Source organism: Protopterus annectens, chromosome 7.part0 (assembly GCF_019279795.1).
Source record: "Protopterus annectens isolate FY-2018-M chromosome 7.part0, PAN1.0, whole genome shotgun sequence".
Lineage (NCBI taxonomy): Eukaryota > Metazoa > Chordata > Ceratodontiformes > Protopteridae > Protopterus > Protopterus annectens.
This window is the reverse complement of record NC_056739.1, coordinates 440,566,647-440,584,611: the sequence shown is the minus strand read 5'-3', so window position 1 is coordinate 440,584,611 and position 17,965 is coordinate 440,566,647. Positions and strand designations below refer to the sequence as shown.

At 34.0% G+C, this 17,965-nt stretch overlaps 1 protein-coding gene across 1 annotated transcript in view; it reads right to left on the bottom strand.

Moving 5' to 3' along the window:
• Positions 1-17,965, bottom strand: part of NLGN2 (neuroligin 2) — a 2,850,277-nt gene that overhangs the window by 953,863 nt on the left and 1,878,449 nt on the right. Inside the window, exon 5 of the mRNA XM_044077021.1 lies at positions 2,517-2,666. Within this exon, the coding sequence (XP_043932956.1) occupies positions 2,517-2,666 (150 nt within the window). The remainder of the gene's footprint in view (positions 1-2,516; positions 2,667-17,965) is intronic.

Sequence of the window (17,965 nt, the reverse complement as noted above, 5' to 3'; positions counted from 1 at the left end):
TGAAGTAAATGGATGGGATTCTGCTGCCTCTGCTATCAATACCTCAGTCTTAGAGGGATTTAGTAAACATGAACGCTATCAGCATAGCTGTGAGAATTCATACCATGTCCAGTTAGGAAGTCTCTTAATGAAGATAGCAGTGAACAAAGTAGGCCCCACTACAAGACCCATTTGGAATGATGGAAGACAGAGCTGCAATCTCAGAGGAGCTAAGCCATGAGAGCACCTGCCCATCAAGTATGCACTGGATTTGTAACCAAAAAAGTAGATCTGCATGGTCCAAAAAATCAAATGCAACTGAGAGATCAGTAAGGACCAAAACTAATCAAACTTATCATTGTCATGCTCCGAGGACATCATCCATGACCATGCTAAGGACTGTCCCTGTGTCATGGCACCTTAGCAATAGGACTAGAGAGGGTCAGGTAAGTCAAGGGTACTCAAATAATTCTCAATTTGTGAAGCCATTACCTTTTTCCACATTATTCCCTATAAAAAGAGACTGGATACGAACTGCAGTTATATAGATTAGATGTTTCAAAGCTCACCCTTTCTTGACAGCTGTTGTAATGACTGCCTCCTTCAGTGCCTCAGAGAACCTACAATCCTATAAGGAAAGTGACACAATCCAAAGGCTAACTGTGAATAAAAAAACTTCACATTAAGAAATAACTCACCTTAATGGGAAAGGGTCAAGTCCCAGTAAGTGACATGCATTCCACTCATTGCATTTGTAAGCTGTGTCCATTCCGATTATCACAACCTTGCCAGCCGGCAATCAAGCTGTTATCTGTTGGCTAAACAATACAAGGCTGATACTACCTGTAAGGAACACTCTGGTGTTGAACATGCTTTACAAACTTTTAGACAGACTCAACTGCAAAGCCTGTCCAAGAGATGACCCAAGTGATTCACAGTGAATGACATTTTCTGCAGCAAGCCTCTGCCTTCAAGCGTGGTACTCAGACTGATAAACTCCATAATAGTCCATCAGGTTAAGACTAAAACTATCTTCCTTGAAGTAACCAGCCCTCCAGACACGCTGAGCTTTGTGCCCTTCCTTCTCCCGATTACCAAAGTCACGGTTAAATCATTTTGGGTAATGTTTCAGACAGATAAAGTGGACATGTTCTGCAGTCAGGCAGTTAAGGAGGCAAGAAAGGGTCTTGGAGCAGAAGTCAACCAATTATTTTAACACATTTAGCCATCATTAAAGACCTGCCATTGTTTCACTGATCCTGGCTTTTTGTGTAATATACTATAGCAACACTCCTAATCCCCTTTTTATAGTGGTCAACTATGTATTATTGCAATGGACCAGCTCTAACCTCAGTTTATTAGCTGTATATGAATGACAATGCCAGTTACTTTAGAGATCATGCCCCACCCTCTGCTGCGCTCAAAACCCTTACTTCAATATTCTTACTCCATGGTCATTCTACCAAGAGAAACATTAATCAGTAAAAGACACCAAAAATCATGTTGATCTTTCCATGGGAGGATGCAGTTTCATAGCCTAAACAAATCTATAGAATTCAAGCACCACAGCATTAGACCTAGGCAGAGTAAGTAAACTGTTTCAAACATGATTTGTACCAAGAAATATAAAACCACATTTTTTTGTACTGTATTTCATAATCCAAGACCCCCAGGTTACGCTGTATGTTAGTCCTCAAAGCTTCTTCATTACTCCTAGACCTTTCTGTAATATGGCAGGGGTGGTCTTATCTTCTTGATAATAAGTGGTGAGTACATTTATATGTTATGCAACTAACTGCAAAGCTTTTTAGAAAATAATTCAGCTAACTGGCATGTGAGAATCAATTATTACTTAGAAATTATGCCGGTGAAGACCTAAACAATAATTTTTACAGCAATAAAAAAATATTCAGTTTTTTTCACTACAGATAACTAAAATGCACCTTTAAGTTCAGCCCATGAATTGATATTTTTTTTATTTAGCATCCTAGCTCAATGCAAGTAGAAATAATCTACAAACTATAAGCTTACATATTACAAGCTGCTGTCCAGAACAACATGACGTACACACCAATAACAGGCCTACATGAACACATCATCTAGTTTTAATTTTAAATGTATCATGGTTTCTGCTTGACAGGCACTTGAGAGAGGCTTGTTATCATCACAGAGAGTAAATGAATCAGTGTATTTCTCTTTCTGCTTCAAAGTAGTAATATCAGCAATTCCCTGGTTTAAAATAAGCACACACTGATGACTGACAAAATACATTTCAGAAATATCTGGCATCCCTGCAGTGACTGAAAAGAAGCATTTTCTTTTGTGTTCTCAAATCATAAGAACAGTTCAAGTAGGCGTTCATATTCTTGGACAATAAAGAAGGTGGCAACAATTGCATTAGCAAAGGTCTGATGATGGATTTATAAACAACAGGCTATACAGTGAAGCTCTGAAACATACACAGATCACAATAAGTCCTCATACATCCCCGAAGCTACGGCTACCTCTAGCTACATAAGATTTCTGGAAGAACTTACCTAGCACTCCAAGACGATAATTCAGTGTAACAACAATAACGTTTCCGTAGGCTGCCAATACACTGCCATCAAACATGTTGCCAGTACCTTCCATGTAGGAACCTCCATGGATAAACATCATCACTGGTTTCTTCCCACTGTCCCGTATATCTATAAACAGAAAGGCAAATAAAGGATGACTTACTTGGATTACTGTACTTATATTTTATTTGTTCACACACATACACGTGCGCGCGCACGCACACACACACACACACACACACACACACACACACACACACACACACACACACACACACACACACACACAAACACACACACACGCACACACACACACACACACACACACACACACAATATCCAATGTGTTGACATGATCTGCAGCAATATAAAATTTCAAGTCTCTCCACCTCAGCATGACAATCTGCATATTATGAAAATTTAAATGAAATGTAAATGCTGCATAATATTCTAAGAGAACATGTATTAAAGGATTACAGTGCACGTGTCAAAATATTGGACAGTAAAAGAAACAAAATACTAGGACACAGTGAAGACAGAAGAGTTCCATGCCAAAAATGCTATCATAAAACAGTGACTTCAAAACAAGAAACTCAAAATGCATTCCAATACTTAATAAGCATTTCTGCAGGCTGTAGTTTGTGCCCCTGCCCGCCCGTACTTCTGTTACTTTACACTAACTTGGAGATCAACATACCACTAAATAAGATGAATTCAGCAAGACATGTTTGGCAATCTTGATTTCAAGCCTTTGATCATACTTTGAAGTCCATTCCATTTTTAACTGGTACACAGGTAAAAGTAACAGCAGGTCAGGGATAGAGACCCATATTTGCAAGTCAGATAACAATGCAAAATGAAGCGCAGCTTACAAATAAATACAGCAAATCTTGAAAAGTGCAGTAATGCTACAAAAGCTTATTTGCTGGGTTGCTTCACCTACCTGCAACCACACCAAGAGGTGGTCAGATGTGATCTATATCTCTGCTATTATATAAGATCACTGTACCAGAGTGAGGGGAATACTCCAGGATAACAAAACTACAGAGTCCCTCTTTTTCACAGTTTTAGTCTCACTGGTCCAAATACTTCAACTGTGAACCTTCAGATTTCAAAAAGAATCCAGATAATATTTCTCTGTTAATTTCTGCACATCTTTCAAGGCTGGCCACAGGAATTGCTGAAGTAACTGGTAGATTTTCCTGCATGAGAAATAATTAAACTATTCTAAAGGTCTGCTAGGATATCAGAAGTCATGGGGGTTTAAGATGCCTATAGTGCATTTTATAGCATTTTCCAATCTTTTGATATATATATATATATATATATATATATATATATATATATATATATATATATATATATATATATATATATATATATATACAGGATCGTAGCAAGTTACTAGACTACTGGCCCAGAGGCCCTTATAAGTCTAGCCAATAAATTAGTCGATGTTCCCACAAGTCAGCACCCGATGCCCCTGTCCAGCAGGGACACAGGTGGAATCTCAGGGGTGTATTTTTTATTTCCCATCCAGTCATCCAGGTTCCTCAAGAGTGATAATAAAGTAATCTGCTTGATGTGAAGAGGGAGTCTATTTCTCAGATGGGGGAGTCTCTGGGAGACAAATCTGTCCCACCAGCAACTCCTATTGATGTCGCAGACCAAGCTGAGGTTTTGTGTGCAGGTCACACACGTGGAGTGTGGCTTGCTCTGTATGCCAGACATTATATACACATATGTGTGTATACATGTTTTACTCCCCTCATCACTTGACTTCTGATTAATATTTCAGTTTTATTGTCATATTCTGGAGCTGCATATAAATAAACTGCAGTGTTTTGCCTTAGACAGAGTATACCATTATTCATTTATATAGCTATCATTGTGCTGTTTTTGTCACAAGTTAAAATGTTAAATAGCAGCAAGCTCAAAATACTGTTGTGGGAAAAAAAGCACCTCTGATGAGCTATATATGCTTACTTACAAAATCACATTGTTTTCGATGCACCATGGCACATTTTAGACCAGTTTCCAGCATTCTAATGTGCCCCTTATCATTGCAATTCAGATGAATGATTTAAATCAGAAGGTCAATCACTATCATCCACAGACTACTGCTATGCTCACAAATTATAGCCCCTTTATTCAGTGTGTATACTTCAGACTTCTGATTCTGGTATGTGGTAGATAAGAAATAATGGCTATAATAATGTATTTCAGCTTATTATACTTAAACACACACATGTGCACGCACACATACATACACACACACACACACACACATACATACACACACACATATATATATAAAATATATATATATATACATATATATATATAAAAATATATATATGTATATATATATATATATATATATATATATATATATATATATATATGTACACACACACACTAACCCTGCCAAGCCAGACCAATAACTGTTTAACTGTGAACTAACAAACTAATGAGAGCAGGGGTTACTGACTTTCATCTACAGTTTGTCTACATCCTCTAAAAATTATTTTCACTGTGCATAACTCAGAAGATGGATTATGATACTGTGATCAACAGAAAAAAATATAACCACAAATTTATTTCAACTTCTTGTTGGCTTTATTCTAACTACAAAAAGCTATGTCTGGCTATACACACCTCTGATATCAAACTGATAAGTGAAAGGAATAATAGCTACAGTTATATATTTCAGTTACTCTCATGTAAGCATTTGGTTATAGAACTGCTAAAAGTCAGAAGTTTCCTACCCAATGGTACTGTAATCCAAGACTTGAAATATATCAACAGAAGAACATGCACTCATTCTTTGAAAATAAATATATCAGCTTTGCTTGTACTGTGAACCTTGTTACCTGAAAAAGTTCATACGTTTAATTCCTGCAGGCAGAAAAAGGTTAAAGAGACATTTGATAAAGACAGGTGAGATTCCTGACAGTTACTTTACTTTAAACAAATACAGCTTCTCAATTCCAGCCATGTTTTCTAGACAAGAAACTGATCAAAATCTAAAACCCATGTTATCTTTTCTCTGCCAAAATAAAGTACAGGCTTCATTTGAACAGGAAATATCAAGAATACTGTTCCATCTCTGTTCTTATCCATTATTTTGTTAACAGTAAATTGCTGGTTAACAGTTTTTAATTCTGAGAATTATTAATGAGTCCCAAAACACAGGGAATAAATGAGCAAAAAATGTGGACTGATTTACATAGTGAGATTGCTAAATTTCAGAGCATTCCCTTTTTTCAGAGGTATGGAATCCTAAGAGTTGTTATATACAAGTAGTAGGAACATGGGGGGGGGGGGGGGGGGTGGCAGACGGGCTTCCCTTTGAAATATGACCTTTAAAGAAGAACAATGATTTTGACATTTGCTGTTCTGTATTTGTGTCATTTTCCTTTTTAATACTTCCAGGATCACAATTATGTATCTCAGAATTAGAAAAGGAAGCCACATTTCGGTCTCTGTTTTCCATGAAATGCTATAAAAAAGGATCAGTTCATTAAAGGCAGAAGCTGCCCCAGAGACAATTTGTTGAATTAAAGCCCAAATCCTACACATGGCTAAAAACAGAAGCCACATAATTTATGTTGCAGGTGTCTCAACTGAAAGTAAAAAAAGTAACCAGTGTAGTCCTTCAGGACTCTGTCCTGGGACCCCTCCTTTTCAGCATATACTTCTCTGATCTCCAGACAGAGAACCATCAGGTTAACTATGTCTGCAAATGTCTGCAAACTGGGTGTTTTTGTCAATACCCCCTTGATACCTGTATTCTTCAAAAAAAAACTTACCTTAATTAATAACTGGTGTTAACAGCCACAAATTACAAATGAAAAAGTGTACTATTTCATTTGGCAAAGAAATCCCTACACCCCACTTCGAGAACAGACTACTAAACTATAGTACTAAATGAAAATGTAACCAGGGATATAACTATCTGGGTTCATAGTTGCTTCTCCTTTGATCAACATGTGGCAACTATAGTTAGAAAATCCTACTTAACACAGCTAAGAGCTAACAGTACATCATCAAGATCTAAGGATGTCATTGTTCACTTATATTTAAGACTGACTAACTCAAATATAGAATACAATCCCCCCTTGCAGATGTGCCTCTCTTGAAGCATCAAAAAACTAGAGAAAACCATGAGGTTATTAACTATAAAGATTTTAAGCTTAAATACCCTGAACTACCAAAAGAGGCTAGTCTATCCTGTCTTATACACTCTGCCTTATCTACACCATTATTAGAGATCCTGCTGTCCTTGAACAGGTATACTTCTGTATGTCTAACAGAACCAGGACCTAATTCTTGAGATAAATAAAACAAAAGTGGAGAAATGTTATGATCCATTAGACAGAACCTGTATGGCTTGAATAGTACTGTCAGAGGTGTGTGTTGGACACAGCCCCCCACATAAGTAGGTGTGGGGCCAAACCCCTCACATGGGTGGGTTTCATGTGGTTACGTTTTCGTGTTTTGTTGTGGTACAGCCAAATGGTTACTTACCTGTAGTTTTGTGTCGGTGATATACGTGTTCATTTAACTGGATTTTTGGTGCTTTCATCTCAGCGATTTAAAAGGTGGGTAAGTGGTATTTCGATTATCTAATGTAGAGACTCATATATATATATATATATATATATATATATATATATATATATATATACACACACACATATCTTTATATGTATATAAACACATTTTCACAGTGAGCAGCTGCAAATAACATTTGTAGAGTACACAACCAATGTGATCCGAATGAGTTCTCAGGAAGAAGCATAGCTAGAGTGAGGCAAAGGGGGCAGCAGACATGGGTGCAATGCATTAGGGGGTGTGATCTGCAGAATAGTTTTTTTTTTCACAGCACATAAATGTGCACAACAGGAGAGAATGAGGGCATTAGTACCTGGTACCCCTCAAAGGAAGGAAGGAGCACCAGATTATAGAAGTGAGCTCTTTTATTAATTGCAAATAAAATCCCCACCAATAGACATTACTGGAAAGAATAAAAGCCTGCATTTATTAAACATTTTCATCTGACTCAGGACTTCTTCAGAATATTTTTATAAAAACAATTGACCAATTAAAAATACATCTTAATTCCTCAATAAATCAATTATATATCCCAATAATCAAAACTTCATTGGACAACCTAGCCACTACTAATTAAAAAAACACTTTATTGAATCATTCAATCCAGGAAGCCTTTCTTTTATTAATTAATTAATTTGTTTTTGTTCATCAGCCTAGTATTGAGGGTCACTACAATAAGGGAGCAGCACTGAGAGCCCAACAAACAACCTATGGCTCTGTCCATATCTTAAAAAGTGAAGCAAACAGCCATACCACTCTACTGCATGTTTCTCTACCACTGTAAATGCCAGAAAATACCGCTAATCTTAGGGTCATACTAGGTAATTCATCTCAAAGAGCATAAGGACTTTTTACTGTTGTTCATAAAGGACTGAGGAACCTGACCCATTAGGAAGTTACAATTACACATCCACTCACCAAAATAAGATTTAAAGAGAGCAAGAGATTTGCTTTGTTTGATATTGACTCACAGTTTATTTCATAGGCAAGGGATCCTTTTGGATTGATAGCTGTCTGTTTAGTAAATCTTGTTGATATTATGGTGTAGATTTGGTCTATATAGAGTGGGTGCTTGTAGCATTTGCAGTTTTACAAAAATGTTGAATGTTAAGCAAATAATGGTCAGTTTGCCTCTTTGCAGGTCAAGCAGAAGTTACCACAGAGAACATAATGTGTACTTAACAAGCTCATACCTAAGATTTTTTTTTCTCAAAAAAATTTTTTTTTCAAAATATAATAAATAGCTTAATTGATGTTTATCTAATAATACAAACAGAATAACAGACTATATACATTATTTATGTCTGGACTGAAGTTAGATTATAAGATCAACCAATGTGAGTCAAATTTGTGTGATATTTAAATGAATATTTCTTTCTCTTTTTCACTCGTTCAAGAAGAGTCTGAGTTCATGTTTGATGTCTCAATAAGGGATAATATCTTCTTCCATTGGTTGTTAGTCCATGTTTTAGAAGTTATCCTTAATTCCTTGACTTTGACATCCATCATTGCTGTTTCATTCAATAGTCTTAAAAATTCTTCAAAAGTTGGTTCAGAGATGGATTCCTATTTTCTTGCAATGCACTTCCTATCAACTGCTAGTATAGTCCATAATAAGTATAACTCTTTTTTATTCATTTGTTTTTTTCATTAATATTCAATAAAATTAAGGTCTTAGTTAAAATAAATGTATCTGTGAATATGGCTTGTAAGAATTCATCAATATCTTCCCAATATCTTTTTACTTTAATACAATCATATAATATGTGTATCCAGTCTGCTTTATATGTTTGTAAGCATCTCCAAAAAATAACATTGTTAGAAGAGTCAAGTTTGACTAGTTTATTTGGGTGTATAAAATGATCTATGCAGAAATTTCCATATATATATATATATATATATATATATATATATATATATATATATATATTCTCCAAAATTGAGTGTTTGATGTTGATTTGATAGAATACAATAAATTTGTTTTACTTTCTGTGGATAAATTTAAGTGTCCTTTGGTGATAAAATTCCAATAGTTTTGTTGTGTTTTAACTTTATAGTTTATTAATAATTTATATAATTTTGAGGTTATATTTTTTCCAATTATGATCATATATAATTTCGTCTAAATATTTTATAAATTTAGGTCTAGTTTTAAAAGGAGAATTATTTATTATTCTGCATAGATCTTGTGAATATTTCAGTACACTTTGAAGAACTAGCCAAGCAGAAGATGACAGTTCATATGTACTTACTATCTGTTGACTGTCAACAATTTTTTGATTATTAATACAGTGCTGCCAACAAATAACATTTTTTTGTTTCCCAAGTGTTAAAAACATTCTTATGTATCTTAGTAATGAAGTTTTTTTTTTAAATTAAAAGGAATTATTAATTCTAACCAAATATTTATATCTGTGTTGGCAGTAACACATGTTCTAAATATGTTGATGATATAATTTGTAAGATTTAGTTTAATGGGTTTTACTATATTATATTGTATTCCTATACATAAGATATGCCATGGTTTATTGTTTTGATTATACCTAACATATGTTTTTTTATTATGGGATTTTCATTTGCATAAATAGTAGTATGTAAGGTTTTCCAGTTGGAAGAATAATTTGGATCAATCCAGTTTATGATTGTTCTGAATATAGCAGCTTTTATATATGTCTCAATATCTGGAAAATTGATTCCTCCTCGATCCCATGGTCTGATATGATGTATGAAGGCTATTCTATTTTTATTAGGATACCAGAGAAATTAAAAAAAAAAAAAGTGTATTTATTTCTTTTAGAAAATGTTTTTCTGGAATCTTAGGTGTAGCTTGTGCTATATATATATATAAGATTTTCGGTAATAATATCATTTTTATTATTTGTAATCTATCTTCAAAAGTTAAATATATTTTGCTCTAATTTATTATATAGGCTTTCATAGTATTTATGATATTATTATAATTTATAGTAATGGTTTCTTCTATATTTTACATAAAATAATGACTAAATACATTAGGGTGAAAACTTGCTTGCCTATTATATGGTTTCCGTCTACTAGGAAGTCATTATTTTTGTTCAGTATTAAGAAGTTAGACTTTGTTTTGTTGAAGTGAAGACCTGAAATTAAGTAAAAATGTTCTACCTGTTCATCTAATTTGTTTATAGATTCTTTTGAGGTGGATAATGTGAGGAGTATGTCATCTGCAAATAAAATAATTTTAGAGTTATAGTGTCCATATATATCAATACCTTTTAATTTAGTATTGGAGCAAATTGACGAGGCAACTAATTTGATAGCTAGTGCAAATAAGATAGGAGACATGGGGCAGCCTTGCTTTGTTCCTTTTGTTAGTACTATAGATTCAGATGTAAATGGTCCTCATTTTACACATGCTAAGTTGTTTTTGTAAATATTTTTTGTTAATGAAATAAAGGGCTGATGAAATTCATAAAGTGCTAATACCTTAAATAGACATTCCCAATTTAATGAATCAAAAGCTTTTTCTATGTCTAATGCTATTATTAGAGCTTCCAGATTTTTTCCATTTAAGATACCTATAAGGGTTAACACTCTTTGTATGTTATCATAAGTGTGTCATTTATATATAAAACATGTTTGATCTTCATTTATAATGTGTATCAAGGATTAATTCTATTGACTAAGATAGACATACAAATTTTATAATCGTTATTAAGTAGAGATATTGGTCTATAACAGTTACATTGTGTGGGATCTACATTTTCTTTTATACTAGGTGTAATTAGTGAGTATCTCCATGAAAGTGCTACTATATTTTGTGTTTGAATTTTGATTAAAGTTTTATGAAAAACTGAGGTTATGAATGCTGGAAAAATGTTATATAATTCTATTATAATACCATCAATTCCCGGAGCTTTATTGCTCTTACTTTTTTAATACTTTCTGTAACCTCTTTATGTGTGACTTGTTTTTGAATATCTAACTTTAATTTTTCTGATATTTTCATGACTTTGGGAAAGTTTTGTTCTAAATTTGAGAAATTGATATCAATTTTAGTAGTTCCATAATGCTTTGCATAATGATATTTAAAGGCATCGAGAATTTCATTTATAATTGAGACTTTTTTGTTATTTTTCCCTTCATGAATAATATTAGTGATATTATTTGTTGCAGATTGTCTTTTAATTCTCATAGCTAAATTATGCATGTGTCTTGGTGATGTAGAATATGAATTTACTTTGTTTTTCTAATGCCAAATTCATTTTATGAGTTAGAATTTCATTGTAGTTTTTGTTTACCCCCTCAATTGTCCTTTTAATAGTAGTAGAACTTGTTTTATCATTTTTATTGATCTCTATAGGTTGTTTCTGTATGTTATGTAATTCAGATTCTCATTCTTTAGTTTTGTTTTTGAACCATGTAAGGGTTTTACCATATATACAGGTTTTTAAAGTATACCATATCATAACTATATTTATCTCTTCAGTATAGTTGGTTATCTATACAAAATTCTAGTTCTGATACGAGCCATGGTTTACATTCTTATAATTTTGCAATGTAAGTTGGTTATATATGTTAATTCTTTAAAGACCACTTGAAATTTGAGAATAAGGGAATTATGATATGACATTGGACAAGAGATTACTAAGAATTTGGTTATTTTTGTATTTAGCTCTTATGATATATAATTTTTTTCTATTCTTGTTTGGGTAAAAATCTATGATATTGATGGGAAAATAATAATTATTTTCTTTAAATCTGAAAGTGTCAATTACATTATGATTTTTGCTTCATTTTATAAGTAATTTTGCTATAGACATAAGACACGTTTATTTTATTGGTAGTCCCTGAGTAATCTAAGATACAATGAAAGTCTCAATCTATTATCAGATTACCTTTATATGTTTTACTAATGAAATCTAAATGTTTTTTTAGTAGTCCTTATACCTATGCTGGGAAACCAATATAGGTTTACAAGCATCCAAATCCTGTTATTAAACTTTAATATAACAAGCGCTAAAAGGCCTTCTTTGTCTTCATAATTATAAATGGTTTGAGGATTAATGACATTCTTTTCCCATAATATTATTACTCCTCTAGTTTTTGTTTTGTATGAAGAATGAGATAACATTAAGTATTCATTTTTATTCTATATATGTTTATCATTTGTCTTAAAGTATGATTCTTGAAGAAAGATCGCCTGTGCTTTATTTAATTTTAAATATCTTAATAAGTTTGATCTTTTCTTTGGGTTATTCAAGCAATTGATATTTAAAGAAAGTAGAGTTAAAGCCATGTATTTTTACTCAGATTACAGATTATTTAGGAAGTAAATAATGCTCAGTACTCTTCTATGATATTGTAATTGTACAAAGTTCTTATCATTTCTAATTATTATAATCAAACTGTTTTTTTTTTTTTTTTTTTGTTAAGGAATATAAAATAGATTCTAGTTCAGGCCCACAAAAAAAGGTTTAATAAGAAAACAATTATATGTAACAAAATAAGCGAACATTTCAAGAATTCCCCTATTATACATGGAATGATATATATTCCTAATCCGATAGATAAGAGATAATGTATCAGATTGTCCCTCATATCTTAGCAACAAAAATTCCATTTGAGCTCCATAACAATTTTACTGGAGATTACTTAAATTTGTATAACAAAAAAAAAATATTTAATTTTCTTATACATTAATTATAACTTAACTAAATCATTTGTGGAAATTTGTTTATGAATTCAAGTTATGTCTCATCACTTCCCAAACATTGTGTTGTCCCCATATAGAAACTAATATATTAATATATAAAACACACCAGTTAAGGATATATATCACTTACTAATTCATTTTTGCTTATTTCAATAATTATATGTTGTTCTCTCATTTAGTGTACATGTTTTGAATGGAAGTTGAGTTATTTATTAAAACATCTTTTTTACAAATGAGTTTTCTCTGGTAACTGTCCTTTGTCTATAATATGGCTGATGTGTTGTCATCTTTTTTTTTTAGATTGCTTTAATCATTAAGCAAATTTGTGATCACCATATCAACATACTGCATGGTTTACAAGCCATGTATCATGTAACTGTATAATATATTTTATGCAGACTTTTTCAAATACTGCATTTCAAATGTTTAATACTAATTACCATATTAGTTAAAATAAATAATTAATGTTTGTGTATACATGTCTATGTATTAGTTCTCATTTCAATATACATTTGTAATTATTTCCCTAATAATACAATAAATACCTTGTTCAATAATATCTAGAATTAGAATTTTATAATAAAGAGATTAATGAAATGCTGTCTTATCATAAAAAATAATGAAGTATATTATGTATATAAGTAAAAAGATTCCTGAGGGAAGAAACACTGAGCAGGCATTCAATACAGTTAGTGAACATTAAATAATAAAACATTTTAAGTATTTAACATGCAAGTTTCCATTGCTATAGATTAGTATCTCTGACTAAAAAAAAAACTTTACATGTATAGAGAAACTTTCTACAAGTTAATATATAATGTCAAAATCCTTTTTTGAGTAACTTTGATCCTAAGACTCTAAATAATTTTAGTTATTTTTCTTTCTCCTATTCCTTCCCCCCATGTCTTTTCTCTTTCTTTATCTCCCATGTCATTCTGCATATTTACTTAATTATGTTGTTGCTATGACAACAATGGTAAGGTCCTCAAACCTAAGATTTTTTGTGTGTGAGAAAATGCTGCAGTTCTTTTTAGCCGGTGCATGCCAGATGGCTATTATATTCAATTACGTATCAAAAAAGGGTGAATTATAATGGGACTGTAACATCCATGGACCCAAAGGATACACCTTCAATAATTAACTGGAGTAGATAAAAAGATTCTCTAAGTATAGTTTATATGTGGTGGCTGAAAGAGAGTTCACTGTTCACAAATGGGCCCAAATATGTAATGAAAGTATCAGTTCTGAGTAGGTATTATTTATATGGTAGTTGCAAGGGTGTTGTTTCTTCTGACCCGGTGACATAAACCTTGGCTTGAGATGATTGTCAGTGTTGAGGTGACACCCCGACCCTATGTGTAAAATGGGAAAAGGAGTTGAGGATGGATGGATGGATGGCATAACAGTACATTTTTAATGTTGCAATTTAGTACATGGTCCAAATACAATTGCTTTGAATAGTTCAGGCCCTCTTGGAGAATACAAGTATTACTTGGGGTAGTGATGGCAGATATGCATTTACAGTCAACAGCAAGCATGCTCAGAGACCAGTGATGTCAGCCCTGACATCAGTAAAGCATGCTATGAGACCAAAGATGTCAGCCCTGACATCAGCAAATCATCTTCAGACACCAGTGATGTCAGCCCTGACATCAGCAAAGAATAAGCCAGGTAGTAATGATCCCAGTACAGAACTCCTAGAGGGATGAGACTAGTAAACAGTTCATTTAAGAAAACATGTCACCTACCATAATATCGTGGGTTCTGTCTGTTAGCCAGTTCTCTACCTAATGATTTATGTAGGGGGGTTTACATAGGTAAGTGTATCAATGACTCAGAAAAATGGGACAGCATCAAAAGCCTTTGCCAAGTTCATGCAGGTGATGTTTACTGCTTTGCCTTTATCTAGTTCTCAAATGAATATGTCAATGAAGACTACGAGGTTAAGCAGGCAGGATCTTCCTTTCACAAAGACAAATTTGTTTGGCTCAAGGCACTTGTAAGCTACTGATATTTTTGTTTATGAATTCTATGATGACACATCCCTTGACTTCATATTTGAAGGTGGTAAGACGACTAATCATTTTATAAATCCAGGGGAACAGTGGTTGGGTCACCCTTGTTGGGGGGGGGGGATCACGCTAGCTGTTCTCTATGCTTCAGGAATATAATCAGTGTGCAAAATGAAGGCATGTAAGTCAACAAGGAAATCAGTCATGCAGCGTTTCATACTAACAAGAAAACAGCTTGGTATGTTGTCAGGACCCAAACAGATAGTGTTCTTTGTTTTGGATAGTTTATTATCTAAAAGTTAGTTTGGGGTGATGGGGGTTGATGCTGATTTCATGATATGGAAGGAAAAGCATGGAGAGGACAAAGAGGAGAAATTTGATATCAAAAAAATGTATTTGTGATATCCTCTCTGTCTGAGTGGGTGGTGCTGCTAGACATTAACAGTGTACTGCTGGCTATTGTTCTTAAGATTTCTGACATAAATTAAGAAGGCTGTAAAGTTATTTTTGGAGTTGGTAACTTCTATTTCACCTTACTAGTTTTGAACTTATGCCTCAGATCCTTGATACTTCTTTTGAGTTCATTTATGGAACAGATTCTTCTTCTAACAGAGTTGAATAATGACATTCCACCAAAGGAGTTTGTTTTTGAATCTGGTGTAAATATCCGAAAAATGAAAACAGAGACCATAATGCAGTAGTTTATGTGAGAGAAGACCTTAGTGGTAAATATATGTCTTCATGGATTAAGAAGCTTTTGAATTTCTTAAGATCATTAGCTAACACTAAGTGGTGTGCCTTGGAGATATCTATGAAGACAATAAAATTTCAGGGCACCTTTGGCTAAGAGATTTCAGAAAATGCTAAAGCAGGGTTCTCAGATTTGACCAGTGAGAGGACAATTGATGTGCACAATGGAGTTTATGAAAATCTGACTTATAAGGTGTAGGCCCTTAATGGGAGTAAACAATAACTGGTCTACAGACAAGGTCATGAAAATGTCCAAGAATCTTTGGGCATATTTTCTGGCAATTGCGAAAAGGTTAAGGTTGTGAGCTGTAGTTCCTGTGGTACATGGTTTTTATTTCTTCAGCCCTTGTTTGCCTACTGTATGACCTTGAGCAAGTCACTTAACTAGACATTGCTCGCGGGTCACTGCTGAAAAAGGATTGTGTGTCCAGTGGGCCTATGTGGTTAACAAATTGGACTATTATATTTATCATTTCTGGTGGTAGATTGGCATAATGGTTAAGGTTTTACCTTATAGACATACGGTGCAGGGTTTGATTCTCACAATGGGTGATTGGCTAGGCTTAAAATGGCCTAAAAGGGCAGTAAGCCTATTACTAATCTATTAACCTATGGCGCATATTAGCAAGTTTATTGATGTATAGTTGAAATCATCAATAACAATTGTGCTCAATTCTGTGGCTAAGGGTTCTAATTTGTTAAGGTAGTATTTATGTGCTATGGGCATCTTTGTAGGAGTTTATTTTTAGTGGGCATTGCAAAAAACATTAATGTATTGGTAGTTACCAAGACACGTATGAATTCTAAGCCATTATCTAGCTTGAGCAGGTGTGAGGTGATGGGATTATGAACAGCATACACTTGACAGATACATAAACATACTCAGCTGAGTGTCTAACTAAGCGGCAGGCAGTAAAAGCAGGTAAAGAAAGAGTGTTATCATAAAGTTGGAACTATGTTTGCATGATTATGCTGTCTACATTTTCAAAGGTCAGGAAGGCCTCAGGGGTGAGCATATTTTTGTTTATTCTGGTAGTAGTGAGTAGCGCCAGACTGGTATTTGATGTAGGAGACAGACTTTGTATAAACAAATACACTATTTCAACAGAAACACCATGGAAGGAGGTGCAGGCTATACCTAACAGAGAAGGTGGGACTGTCAACCATTTCCCTCCAGGTTAATACACAGTGAAGCCCTTGACATTAGCAACTTTGCCATCATTTTTGTTTGTTTGTTGTTTTATATATTGTGGCTTCTTTCATAATGCTACCAATATACTCCTAAAGATCACTTGTCTGCCAGTATCACAAACACACTCAGAATAGGGTTGCCACCTCTCCAGCATTGCCCTGGAGTTTCCAGGATTTTTATACATCTCCCATCTCCTGGAAGTAATTTAAAAACTCTGAAATGTCCAGGAATAATGACATTACACTCTCGCTTAACTGGAACTCAAGCAACCGCCATTCACTCACACACAATTGAGCTCACTCTCTCTCTTCTCATCTCTCTCTCTCTCTCACACACACACACACACACACACACACACACACACACACAGATCTCACACACACACACACACACACACACACACACACACACACACACACACACACACACAAACACAAACACACACACACACACACACACACACACACACACACACACACACACACACACACACACACAAATTCATACCTGCATTCATTCATACATCACTGTCTCTCTCTCTCTCTCTCACATCACACACACACAGCCACACACCCACTTTCCTCTCAAATGTACAGATTTTCAAAGAATGTCAAGATTTTTGCCTCTTATTTTTGGTTCTTTTCTCATAAAATTGTGGTTTTCTGGCATATTAGTGGCACTAAAGTTAGAAAATATTGACAGACATTTGAGTTTTAGACTTCATACCCTTCAGAAAACTCATGTTAATGCATAACCTGTTATTCTATCAGCTTTCTAAGTTTGTAAGAGCAATATTTCAAACCTTTCCCTATTTTTGGGTCTTCATTCCACTTTTATTAATGCCTTTTTCTGGATTTCTTGTTCTAAGAGGTTGAGAGGTATGCCACTTGACTTATGCATTCATTCACACATTGCACTCACTTTCCCAATCTTTCTCTCTCTCACACACACACACACACACACACACACACACACACACACACACACACACACACACACACACACACACACACACACACACATACACACACACACACACACACACAAACACACACAATCTCTCGCTCTATACTGCTCGACCTCTTAGAGCAAGAAATCTGGACAAAGTTATAAATAAAAGAGGGACAAAGTCCCAAAAAGAGGGAAAGTTTTTAAATATTGCCCA